At 35.7% G+C, this 12,742-nt stretch overlaps 2 protein-coding genes across 4 annotated transcripts in view; one reads left to right on the top strand and one right to left on the bottom strand.

Moving 5' to 3' along the window:
• The first annotated feature begins 609 nt into the window (after window positions 1-609).
• Window positions 610-8,081, top strand: LOC104911714 (1-phosphatidylinositol 4,5-bisphosphate phosphodiesterase zeta-1-like). 2 transcript variants are annotated; one of them, XM_019616091.2, is made up of 4 exons: window positions 610-806; window positions 3,506-3,638; window positions 5,333-5,497; window positions 7,924-8,081. In XM_019616091.2, exons 1-4 carry the CDS (start codon window positions 666-668, stop codon window positions 8,004-8,006), a joined length of 522 nt encoding a protein of 173 aa, XP_019471636.1. In that variant the 5' UTR covers window positions 610-665; the 3' UTR covers window positions 8,007-8,081. The 2 variants fall into 2 exon arrangements, with proteins under 2 accessions (XP_019471636.1, XP_010712011.2); XM_010713709.3 differs by having other exon boundaries at window positions 611-806; window positions 5,333-5,482.
• A 105-nt stretch (window positions 8,082-8,186) lies between these two features.
• Window positions 8,187-12,742, bottom strand: part of LOC104912045 (phosphatidylinositol 4-phosphate 3-kinase C2 domain-containing subunit gamma-like) — a 54,263-nt gene continuing 49,707 nt past the window's right edge. The window contains exons 8-9 of one of the 2 annotated variants that reach the window (XM_010714814.3): window positions 10,968-11,092; window positions 8,187-9,751 (exon numbers count right to left, since the gene is read on the bottom strand). In XM_010714814.3, the coding sequence (XP_010713116.1) occupies window positions 9,748-9,751; window positions 10,968-11,092 (129 nt within the window). In that variant the 3' untranslated portion in view covers window positions 8,187-9,747. Of the gene's footprint in view, window positions 9,752-10,190; window positions 11,093-12,742 lie in introns of those variants that run through there. The other variant, XM_019616083.2, reaches the window with a different exon arrangement.

The raw sequence follows: 12,742 nt of genomic DNA, 5'->3' as shown, positions 1-12,742 counted from the left end.
TTCTTGATCTTCTTGGGTGGTAGGGCACTGGAACAGGCTCCCCAGAGCAATGGCCATGGTCCCAAGTTGTGACAGAGTTAACAAAGTGTTTGGACAATGCTCTCAGACAAAGGGGTTGAATTTTGTGTGGTTCTGTGTTGAGCCATGAGCTGGACTCGATGGTCTTTGTGGGTCCCACAGAGCTCAGGATCTTCTATGATTCTATGATTCTTCTGGGTGATATGCTTTGGTGATGAATTCTGCTCCCCAACTAAAGTTAGTATTATCCTATGGTTTTTTCTTATGTAGAAGAACTCAATCAGGCTCAGAGTACTGAGTATTGCTGGGCATTGTCTTGTGAATTTAGTCCTTGTAGAGGAAAAAAAAGAAATAATGTCTTATTCTTCAAGGTTTAATGTAGAAGGAAATGGGAAAATGCACAACACATTGCATTGCGCTTTGTTTCTGGATGTTAATGATTCACTATTGAATATTGCTATACTTAAGAAAAGAAGCAGTATCTTGCATACAAAATAAAAGGTATACAGTCTTAAATCTCTTTTGCTTTTGATTTGACTGCAATTGTCAAAGGGTTGCTTTATAAACTGATATCAATGGTTATTCTTTAAAATTCATATTTATTTGTTTTTACAGTGGCCTTAAACTTCCAGACGCCAGGAATACCAATGGAACTACAAAATGGGAAATTCTTAGACAATGGTGGCTGTGGATACATTCTGAAACCAGAATTCCTGAGAAATCGCAATTCGACATTCAACCCACACAACGTGGGAAGATATAGTAAACCAATATCTCTGTCAATAAGGGTAAGCTTAGTTAATTGTAATTTGCTGATAAAGCATAAAAACAAACTGCTGTTGTACGTTCCAGGCCAATTTGTAATCTATTATTTTCTAATATCATTCTCACTCCTGGTTGTTGGAAAGTTTATTGTTGTTTCTACCAACACATCACTCTCATACAGATTTTATTGCTGCTTGGATGGTTTCCCATCTGTAGTTCACTTATGTTTACTAAAAATACCTAGATGTTCAGAGTTGATGAATTTATAAAAATACGTGATTTCCACAGTGTTCTGTACAGAAATCTAAATGTACACAAGTGTAGTTGATCAAAGAATGCCAGTTATGAATGTAGACTGAGCTCTGAAAACTTTCAGAAATCAAATGTACACTATTTGTATTATTTTCTTTAAGAATTAGCAATGCCACATACACTAAAGTAATTATACTTGACAAATGCAAATGTTTTAAGATAAATAAAGCATAAAGCTTCCTAGCATAAGTTTCATTATCTTCCTATGCATACATAAAATATTATTTATCATCTTAAAATGGTATAAATAACTGTAAAAAGGAAGATGAATCAATAAGCCTTTGGATTATTTCTACTTTTCCCAAATTCAAATCTGATTTAATTCTGAAAAATATTTTAAATAAATGTCATTTAAAAGTAATGAAAAATAAGACTCCTTATTTTGAGGTCAAGTAGATGTTTTATAATTATTTGCTAGTTGGAAAACTACCTTTTCCCAATGAAAATGTGCTATTTTTGATTGTACAATATACTATTTGCATAAATACTATTTAATTAGCATAAAATTAGTGTATAATTGATATTTCTTTCAGAAAAATAAATAGTGGAGATAAAATATTAGCTAATAGCAATTATAAAATGCTTACATAATGTGTGCACCTAATCAAGAACATTTTGGCATCCTAACTGCGAGCATACCAATTACGAACAGACATGACTGGATGATTTGAAGCACCCATGCGTATACATCTGTTACTTTAGTCCTTGATTATATAAAGCTGGAGTTAATTAAGATGAGGAAAACTTCCTGACTGTAATCCAGGAGACAGACAATGGAAAGGAAATGTCTGAGTGCAGAAGAAGAAGCTGGAACAGAGAAAGGCAGGATTTTAGACTGATGACATAGACTGGGATGACAGACTGGATAGCAGCAGCAACAGCATTACACCAGCTGTGTGTGGGGCTGTAGAGCTCCTGCAGAGAAGCAAAAAATGGGAAATAGTAGTTGAAGACAAAAAATATCTGGAGCGGCAGTTAAAGGGAGAACAGTTTCTGCTAAAAATTTACTTGATTGAGAAATAACAGTTTTTGGGCAGAGGTATAATAAATCTGAGGTAAAACTTTGTCAGGCTGATTAAATTTGGAAGACGCAGGTAAAGAGAAAAATCATACAGAACTTAATTTTATTTAATTCAGTACCCTTTACCCTTTCTTACCTGATGTGCCACAGATCCCATCAGGAGAAAGATTGTATGTAGCTGTTGAAGATGAAATACGAGTATACAAAGGTGTTTTCTACAGAAATTTCTAAGCCTATCATGCTGTTTTCCATTCCCTCTGTATGTCTGTTTCACCTTGGATCTCACAGGTGGATTAGGTTTAAGGATTTGAGTGATAGGAGGCTCTAACCAGCAACTTTTTTCCCCTCCCTGTCAGAGACATAGGTTGAGGGGGAAGCAGTGCAGCTGGATTTTAGTCAGGACGTTCAGGACATGCCAGAGGCCTTCCCCTGGTTCTAAATGGGCAGTCTGTCCATGCCTGAATCGTACAAAGCTTTTTACTGAGGGTAATTCTCTAGGAAGGAAACTGCCAATACCTGGGTCTGCTAAGCAACTGCCAATCAGTGTTTTAGGCTAAAACTTTTTTTGGATCAAGGTGTTATAGAAAGTAACTAAGCAAAATGCACGGTTTGTGCTTTTTGACTTTTTGGTGAGTGACGCGGGAGTAAGAATCTGTATCATGAGTTTTGACATTTTCTCCTGAGATCTGACCAGAAGCGTCATGTCTCTCACCTAGCTTTGCAGGTTTGTATCTTTCTTGATACACTCCAGCATTAACTGCTAAAAAGCAGACACTCTACAGATAGTTATTCTCTCTGTGATGTCCTGAAATACAAATAGACATAGGAAAAGTTGTGACTTTCATAAATGCTTTTTTAGGCTGGGTGCCAGATTATCAGGCAGTCTGAGGCAAAATTTCCAGGTAGCTAAATAAATTAAGGAAAATAACATCTGAGAGCCTGCTAAAGGGTGAGTTTTTATATGTTCCTGTGAAAGAACAGGAACACACTCTACATACCCTATAACACTGTGTTGGTGTCACCCTAAGTGTTAGTGCTGGTCTAGTAGGCACAGCTTTGACAGAAAATTATGGGCTTGATCTCAGATAAAGCAACAGTAATCAGATTGATTTCTCCAACATTTTAATGAAAAGTATAAATAAAAAAAGCTTAAATCTGAAAGTATATAAAGCATAATCATATAAAATTAGCCATTAATTAAATTAAATGGGAAGCACCATATTCTTAACTTATTTCATTGTGTTTAATGGGTATTTTGGTAACAGCTCCTTTATGGGTGGTAAGTGTAGTTTCTTATGGAATCATTTTTGCTATGATGGCTACTATACAGCTATTATGTAAAGTCAGTTCTTACAGTCATTTCAATTCATTACAACTTTAATTTTCCAGCTCATCAGTGGTCATCAGTTACCACCCAGTAACCTGTCGAAGAGTAACAAAGCTGACCCTTTAGTGCAGATAGAAATTTATGGTGTGCCAGAAGATCAAGCAAAAAGAAAATCTAGTGTCATAAAAAGCAATGGTGAGCATCAGTCTTGGTCTCTTAACCGTGAACAAAAGACAATAATATTTTATATGGAATGGCCATCTTTCCTTCCCAAGAAGCTGTTATGTACTTCCAGAGGCTGCAATTATTTCTGTGTAGAGTAGGATCTTCTGGTAAAAAATCTCTAGCAGAAGTTTAAACTATGTGCCATTTTCGCTGAATTGCAGATTAAGGAAGAATAAACTCTGATAGTAGCACTCTCTTGAGGGAAGATGGAATATGCTTGGTGTTTACTCACTGTTGTGGTTTGGCCCCAGGAGGCAGCTAAGCACCACACAGCTGCTTTCTCACCTTCCCCTCTCTTTGCACACAGTGGAATGTGAGAAAGAATTGGAGAGGTAAAATTTGTGGGTTGAAATAGTTTGATAGGTAAGGCAAGGCTGTGTATGCAAGCAAAACTGATAAAGAAATTCATTCAGTCCTTCCCATTAGCAGACATTCCCAGTAGCAAGCCATTTCCAGGAAAGCAGGGTTTCAACATTTGTGATGGTTATTTGAGAAGACAAATGCCGTAACTCTGAATGTCCTGCCCTTTCCTGCTTCTTTATGCCACCTTGGGGTTACTTAATTCAACTTCAGTACAACATCATGTGCTATGGGATATTCCTTTAGTTACTTAGGGTCACAGTATCCTGGCTGTGTCCCCTCCCAACTTCTTTTTCACTCCCAATCTCCTTGATGGTGGGGCAATGTGAGAAACAAAAACATCCTTGATTCTATGTAAGCACCACTCAGCAACAACAGAAACACCAGTGTGTCATCAACACTGTTTGAGTCACAATTCCAACATAGGAGTTGCTATGAAGAAAATGAAATCTATATGAACACAAACCAGCATACTGATGTAAATTCTTGGAACTTTTTGGGAAGAAATGTCTTCAGCTTCATCATTTAACTCATATGAGGTTTCTAGCAGGCTATATCCCTTAATTGCTGGAGAGAGAGTGTGTACTCTCAGTATTTGTCTTCAAGCACTCCCTTATTTTTATCCTATCCATCTTGTCACCTCAGCTTAAAGGTTCTCTGTGATCTCTTCTCTGCCACTCTCTTCTATTTTTCCTTTCTTTTTTTTTGTAGATAGCCTCTACATTCCTTTTCTTTCTGTATAAATATTATACAGGACAAATACCATCTCTTCTGTTCTACATGCCCTTCTGTATTTTGCTTTTAGTCATGTGATCACTTTTCCACCAAAATTTATGCAGCTCCTGCCTCATTTCCAAAACTGTAAAAAGAGAAACCTGGGGAAAAGCATGAAATTGGAATGAATGTTGGGAAGTTTAAGTTGAGCAGAAAATCCAAACCTGGATATCACTGTCCCATTTTGCTCTTTTTGAAGAGACAACAACTTTCTTAGGTGCTTGACTAACACTGTAATGTACCCAATATATGACAAATCCATAGAAGGGGGTGGTATGCATACTGTAGGCAAATCATAGGGTGTCCGCTTTATCTTGAGCACTCCCTTCTCACAGTTTTTATTTCATAATCCATACAAAAGATGCGACCTATATCACTGCAGTCTGTTGGAGTCTTGTCATTTATTTAAATTGGCACAAAAATCTAGAGAAAAAGAATTTTACCAGTAAGGACTACTGACAGCAGACACAACTCAGATATTAAATGTAATAAATGGTATTTTGATACTATATATTTTTTCTTTTCATTAGCATTGAGTCCTAGATGGGATGAAACTTTCTCTTTTACCGTCCAAGTTCCAGAACTAGCACTGATACGCTTCTGTGTACAAGATGAGATCTCTCTGGTTGCAAATGATTTCCTTGGTCAATACACTTTACCACTGCTGAGTCTGAGTAAAGGTAACATCTTTTTAAGTGAGTCACCAATAACACTCCAAAGTTATCTCCAACAATCCATGCTTTTATCATTACTGTAGTATTGATGTAGCACAGCATTATGTGTATTTCTTAGAGGAGAACTGAGTAACAGTAGGTTAAAAGTTGAACTCTTTACATTTTTAGCTTTGTGTAGACTCTGAATTAGTCTACAGTGTAGAAATAAAAAAAACTATTAATGACTTTTAATAATTCCAATTAAAACATTCACTTCAAAACAGAAATTCTTCAGATAATATTTTAACTTGTTCTGATTGAAAAAAGTAAGAGCAATTAGTCAGAACTGTGCATTTTCTACTCGAGCTCCAAATCTCAGCTAGCCAAATTAAAACAAAGCAAAAAAGTCATGAACCCCTCAAGTTATCTGCCCATAACTTTTCAGAGTGCAGAATGAAGAATATATATTAAGTAAAATATATGTAGTATTTTTTCTTAATAGTGTTTCTTCTCATGTACCAGTTTAGTTCCTGGAATTCTTATGTGATTGATAGGCTGCACATAAAAAACAGACACAGAAGTCAGCAGGCCAAGAAGACAAGCTTATGTAAAATGACTGTTTACTGTACTGGATTTCCAAATGTATTTCTGACAAAGCAAACAGAATCAGCTTTTGTTAGTAAATGAAGACATGAAGGCAAAAAACTGGATCTGGCAGTGGGCACTGTGCCTTTTTTTTTTTTTTATAAAGCTTAGCAAGGTTTTTAATGGCTATTTCCTTCCAAGTTCTGAAATCATAAAGCTGCTCGTGATTCTTAGTTGAGACTTCGGAGTTATACAAGAACAGACACATTTCCCCTAAAGAATATTTGCTCTTCTTCAACGTGTTTATGCTGATCACTTTCTACTATATAAATATTTCAGAAAAATGAAAAAAAAGCACCCTATATTTGACATAAACTTAAATAGAAGATGCTGAAGCTTACATGTTGTTTTAAATCATTAATATTAAAATCAAATAAATTCATTTTTTTATTTTAGTAGAATCAGTGCGTAACTCCTCAGCGGCAGCTTCACCACAAAGCTACAGGTTGCACTGGGAAAGAACCTGTAGCTGTATGCAATTTTTCATGCAGTGAGTTAGTAGTTATACTCAGAGGGACTGAAGATGGGAATCTCCCTCTAGCTGAGAGGTAAAAGGCTAGAGGATTGACTCCTGGGTTATAACCCCTCTGACTCAGTCCAGTACAAGACAGGAATTTAATTGTCCCACATCCTAGCTAGCTATCACTGCATCAGTTAACAGTTGATAATTTCATACGAATTGGAGTAATTTCAATAACAGAATTTTACTTCCCTCAGGACTTTTGGGAGAATATTCTGTAGCTATGGGCTAAGAACACAGTCCTTGGAAATGAGTCTTCATCATTGAAGTAAGCCAGCCACCAGATAGGAAACAAATCAAGTCTTCCACATACTGGTGTGCTCTAAACATTGATCACAAATGCATGTTTACAAGGTTCAATTTTAATATCTGTTGCTCAGAAGCTGAACCTTAAGTGTAAAGTGAACTTTAACACTGGATATAAGAATCAAGAAAATCCAAACCCAAAGGAAGATCCTGAAGATTGTGTCCATGTCCAGACACAAGTAAAGAAGAGTTTTGAGAATTGCAGTTCTCAACTGAACTTTTAGTGACAACAGATATTTAAATAACTGCAGTTATTTAGACACAGAGAAAACCTGGAACATTTTTAACTGATGTGACATTTTTATGAAATAATAATGTTACATTTTTATGAATGTAGGCTTTGGGTTTGGAGGAGGGTGTTTTTTGTTTTCAGAGCAGGTAAGATAATTTTCAAGTTAAGAACAACACCTTCTTTAAATGATGAACACACAGTTTCTGAGGGATGCCTTACCTCTGACACTGGGAATCACTCATACACAGAAGGCAATCCTTAACTGACTCAAGATTTCGTGATAGAAGAGTTTATGCCACACTTTTTTCTTTCTTTTTTTTTTTTTTCTTAGCTGGCAGTCTATTATTGCTGTAACACCACTCTTCTCCATAAAGCACTACCACTACTGATTCAGAAGTTGTTTAATTTGCTATAAGAAGAATGCGTGAAGCATAGTTCCTTGAATACTAGAATGCATGCTTTATTTATATTTAAAGTATTGCTGCTTTTTTTTGTCCAGTCTTCAGCTTAAAAAACTGAGAAGATCCTAAAAGATTTTATCCTTAATCTTTTACTCTGTGTCCTGAAGTGCCAGATTCAAAATGTTGTATATGTAGAGGAGAAAATCAGTAGAAATGGGGGTTTGGTTCTGTATCATTTCACTTTATTTTAAAGACTTATTCTGAGGTTCATTGCTATGTAATATTTGCATAGTAGATCATAAAACACCGCTGTAGTATTTTCAGTTGTGATTAATACAGTAATCAAGTGTCATTATTTTTACAGGTTACTGCACTGTTCCCCTGTTTTCCAAACGTGGTGGCAAACTTGAACCTGCATCTCTGTTTGTGTATGTCTGGTACTACTAATAATGCTCTGCAATAGTTGTCATTCTGGTGACTCACACCCCACTCAATAAAACAACATCACTTGGCTTGCAACAACCCAGTAGTCTGATTTCCAGAGTGGCATGTTCTCATTGATTTTTTTTAAGCTAATGTGACTTCTTGTGTGAGTAAATGGTATCCTGAATAAGTAATGGCTAGTGAAGCTAGCCCCACCAGTAATTCATACAGAGTGAACTGTTTTGGACGTTATGTTGAATTCAATTAATAATTTCCTTTGCAGCTAATTGCAAAATTATGATTAATTACTGAAGATAAAAATTTAATATTTATGATTTTATACTACAAAATTGTAAACTTGTTAACATGCAAATTTTTATTTGTGTTGACAAAGAGCAATCATATTTTCAAGGGAACAGAAAAAATGACACATTCAGTTTAAAGTCTCTTTTAACGTATAGCAATGGCAGTTTCTGCTTGAGCTATATCCCTTTAATGTCTACTGCAATCTTGCCACCTAGAAAAACAGTTCTGAGAAAAAGTAGCTCTTAAAATGATAAAAACTTAAGATGCTAATATTGGTACCTTTTCTCAGCCTAATCCTGAACCTCCTGCTGCTAAAGAAAGACAAATAATTCACAGACTGATTTGTAAAGGGCTATGTTCCTCATAGCAGCAGGAAGCTCAGGATACCTCTTACTGACTGTGAATTTGGGAAATAGGAAGCACAATGCTTTGAGATGGATTTGAAGAAGTTTAGGGAAGGTAAGTGTTGATTGTATGATTTGAGTTCTCTGAGGGCATTTTTTTGCCTACTAGAGCTATCAGTGCCAATCTCATCCATAAATCATAGTTTTCCCAACTTCCTTACAAAACTGAAGCATTGCTGAGCTTCCAAAGGACTTTATCTACACTAATTGCAGATCTGTTACTCAAATGTGCATTTTTTTTAAGGATGTTTTATTGACAATTTTCTTTCTTTAATACCAACAGAATTGCTGACGTTTGCAGACAGTTCTGATAACATTCTATTTTTAATGCTGTTTGCAGACAGTTCTAATAATATTCTATTTTTAATGCTTCTGTTATTTAAAGCCATTTTAATACTATTTTATTTAATGTTGCTCTAAGATGGAAAATCAGAGTATGCTATAATCAATGATTAGAAAATGTCACTGAAAATAACACTGTTAGAAAAAGCATTACAGTTGTAAGAAGGAAACCAAGGGAGCAGACTAAGAATCTAAAATCAATATTGAACTGTAAGGTCACGTAATTTGATAACATTGTAAGCCGGACACAATGTGTTTTCTGTTCTTGAGTGACAAGTCACTTGATTCTTTACTCAGGAAATCCTATGATCTAAAATGTTAGACTTACTGAACTTTGTAGTGATCATATCTGTATGCTAGCCAATATCTTTTCCTGTGATAAATATTTTATAGCTTTCTTCAGAATTCTAATAATAATAATACTCAATATTCAAGCAGAGTTCCCCCTACCTCCCTTTACTGAGGAGGAATTTAATTTCACAAGGCAATCTGGTGTATCTATTCTCAGACACAAACTGATCAAGTGACATGGCCAATTGGTTTGACGCTGAGGAAAACTCCAGCTTATTTAGATTCCTAAACAGCACTCCTAGTCCCACTTCAGGAGCTTTATACAACATTACCTTCTGAAGTCTGATATGTGAGTGTCCTCTGGGAGAAGAAGGCAATTATCTTCAGCTTCTGGAGTTATTATCCCTCTGTTGACCACTTTTCTACCTGGTAGAACAAATGTCAGATCTACTCAGTATGGTACCTTAAAATTTTACAGCAGATCAGATCACAAATCAACGTGTCTCCTGTGCCTTAAAATGTGCCCTTGCTTCTGGAAACGTTTATATACATGCTCAGCTCTGCATGTGTGTGTGTAACAGACTGGCAGTAATGGACAGTTCATTAGAGTTGCTCACATGCTAAATGTTCAAAGATGTGTTTAAGTGGTTCCTCGCTTTAGGTAAAAATGCTTTGAAGAACAGAGGCCATGATCAGCCTCAGTGAACTCAGAGGTAGAACTCACATTCATTAGGTACACATATACATAGCCCTAGGGTCAATGCGTGTATTGACTTGACTCCCTTATACAGAATAGGAATGCAATGGGGTAGGACGAGTGAACAAAGATTCATTATAATATGATCTTAAATAAATACAACACTGAAAGCTCATACTCAATATGTTTTATTTATTTGTGAAGATTAGCTCCACATTCCTCCTTTCTTCTCACAATCGGCCAGTTGTATCTGCCTCTTGGATGTCAGAATAAAAGAAACGTTGAAATAGTTTATTCACAAATGAGTATCTTAGATTTAAAGTCGCATTATATAAACACCAACCTATACTGCACAAAATGTCTTCTGTGCAGTTGTTAAGCTCTTGATTCATTGTTGGTATGCTTGTTTTCAAATGTGCAGATTGCATAAGATTTAACATGAAATCTGCTAGACATCTGAAATGTATTGGCACCCAGGGAATCCTTCCATGGATCCCTCTGCTGAACCATCATATGCAGTGAGTCGTAGTAGACAATGATAAATTACACCATTATCAGCATTGTTTCAACACCATCAGTGGAATTAGCAGGCAAAGAATTAGGCTCTGACCCACACACTGATGTGTACTAAATTCAGGGTTTTTACACTACTATTTCACATGAACGAAAGTCTTGATTGCTATTATAAGAATACCTGCATGCTCCTACATGTTAGAATGCAATTTCTTAAACTTACCCTAACAGGAATCTGTTGCAAGAAGATGGTAGCAATTTTAAGACAATAGCCTTATGATTAGAAATGTTGAGATCAGCAGATGACTGCATATTCTCAAGGGCAACTGAGACAAAATGTACCATGGAAAATGGAGTAAAGAAACATTAGCGGATAAATAATAAATAATTGTCTTAGACCACATTTAAATTACACTGTTTCCCAATGGATACCATTTTTCTTCATTTAACCGGACTCTACTCAGTTGAATGTTAACAGCTCCCACAAATGTTCCTTTGCTTTTCACAACAAGCTTCAGTATATGGCCTTCAAGTTGCATAACTTTGTTGTACACAACCTGAAATAACATAAAGTGCACAGGAAAGCATAAGAATCTGTGAATTTATTTGACAAGCAAAACACTTCAGTACAGCCTTCCGGATGATGACAATAACTTTACAATAATTACTGTAAGCTGTCCTCCAGAATTCTAAGATATTAATTATGAGCCAAATTCAAGTTAGTGGATTCAGCTCAGATCTACATTTGATTGATGTAGTTTATCCAAAGGACGTTCTGCCAGTTTAGGCTTTGTAAATAAATTTGAAATCTGTGTTGCAATACTTGATAAAAAAATATGAATGCATGATTTGCCATGTGAAAATTGGAACTAAGGCAGAGTTTTGAACTCCAATGAGGAGATATATCAGATCTCCACAGATTTCTCCAAGGAAGAATACAACTGTTGGTTTTCCAGAGGAGAGATTAAGATGAAGAGTACTTATCACGGACAGAAGTGTAAAATGGTAATTATGGAAAGGTGTATATATAAACTTTTAAATATCTGTCTACATCAGATGCTTTGAAAAATGATGTTTCTGTTCTAAAAAAATAAAACAAAAAACCAAACAACCCTGTTATGTCTTTTCTTTTTCTTGTAACTTGGTATATTATTATATTTGTTACATGTTGCTCAGTAGTGCCTCAAAGCAGCTTTATGTTCTATCCATATGTCTTATGAAAGTATATCACACAATGCACAGGACTGCAGAATATTGTTATTAGTACTGTAATGTGATTAAATCTCATGCTACACACCAAAATTAGAAAGGAACACACCAAAGCAAACCCAAATTTTCTTCTAACCAAGACTTCCATAAAATTCCATAACTGCTCTAGATCAGAAATCCACATCATGAAAAAGAGAATAGTTTTCCTTTGAAACTTGTATACTATTTTACATTTTACTATTTCAATAAAAATAGCTGTATATGTGATCCTGGTTGTTAACTGTATCTAAATGTGCCCACTATAAAAAATATTTGCATTTTTTAAGGGACTTATCAAGTTGTTAACATGATAGAAAGCTCAGCCCACTCAGTAGATGCTGTGGGTGTGGAACATGCCTGAGATTGGCCCCCAATTTAGCAAGTGGAAACAACTAAATCTGGATGTTTCTCTTAGTCGAGAAGTGCTGTTAATGCTTCTCAAATTAAATGACAGTTTGCTTAGCATCTCCTTAGAAAATTATTAAAGCCTATAGTTTCAAAAAAATATCTTCGAAATTACCTTGGTGCTGTGAGAAAATGGATTAATTATGAAATGATAATGCAGTGGTTTCTGAACTAAAAAAAAAGAAATCTGGAGTGATAGGCTAACAAGAATGAACTGCATTCCGAATAGACTCCTACGTTTCAGTCTCTGCATTAATCAAAAACTGCTGAGTGAACTGCATACAGCTTGATAGAATGTGAAAGAACGCTGTCAGCTAGATCCAGGCCTCAAAGGAAAGCTTTGTTAGAGAAGTGCATTTAATCTAAAATTTGTATGGATGGAAGTGTTTCCAATGTTTTTGCTATTTCAGTTGCAATGGAAAATGCTTAAAATTTTAATCTCACCATGCAGCTTAAAAAGCAAATGCAGTAACATACTGTCACTTCACGAGGATGGGAAAGTGAAACTGCCCACAGGAACCTGCCATGCAGCCTGCTTGGATTTACTGCACAAT

Source organism: Meleagris gallopavo, chromosome 1, assembly GCF_000146605.3.
Source record: "Meleagris gallopavo isolate NT-WF06-2002-E0010 breed Aviagen turkey brand Nicholas breeding stock chromosome 1, Turkey_5.1, whole genome shotgun sequence".
Taxonomy (NCBI): Eukaryota; Metazoa; Chordata; class Aves; order Galliformes; family Phasianidae; genus Meleagris; species Meleagris gallopavo.
This window is presented reverse-complemented; position numbering and strand designations above follow the sequence as displayed.

What these genes read in the sequence shown, in the direction of transcription:
- LOC104911714 (XM_019616091.2), top strand. Translation starts at nt 666, where the DNA reads ATGGAACTACAAAATGGGAAATTCTTAGACAATGGTGGCTGTGGATAC. An exon ending in CAATATCTCTGTCAATAAGG is followed by an intron (nt 807 to 3,505) that starts GTAAGCTTAGTT and finishes TTAATTTTCCAG; the next exon opens with CTCATCAGTGGTCATCAGTT. An exon ending in TAAAGGTAACATCTTTTTAA is followed by an intron (nt 5,498 to 7,923) that starts GTGAGTCACCAA and finishes TTATTTTTACAG; the next exon opens with GTTACTGCACTGTTCCCCTG.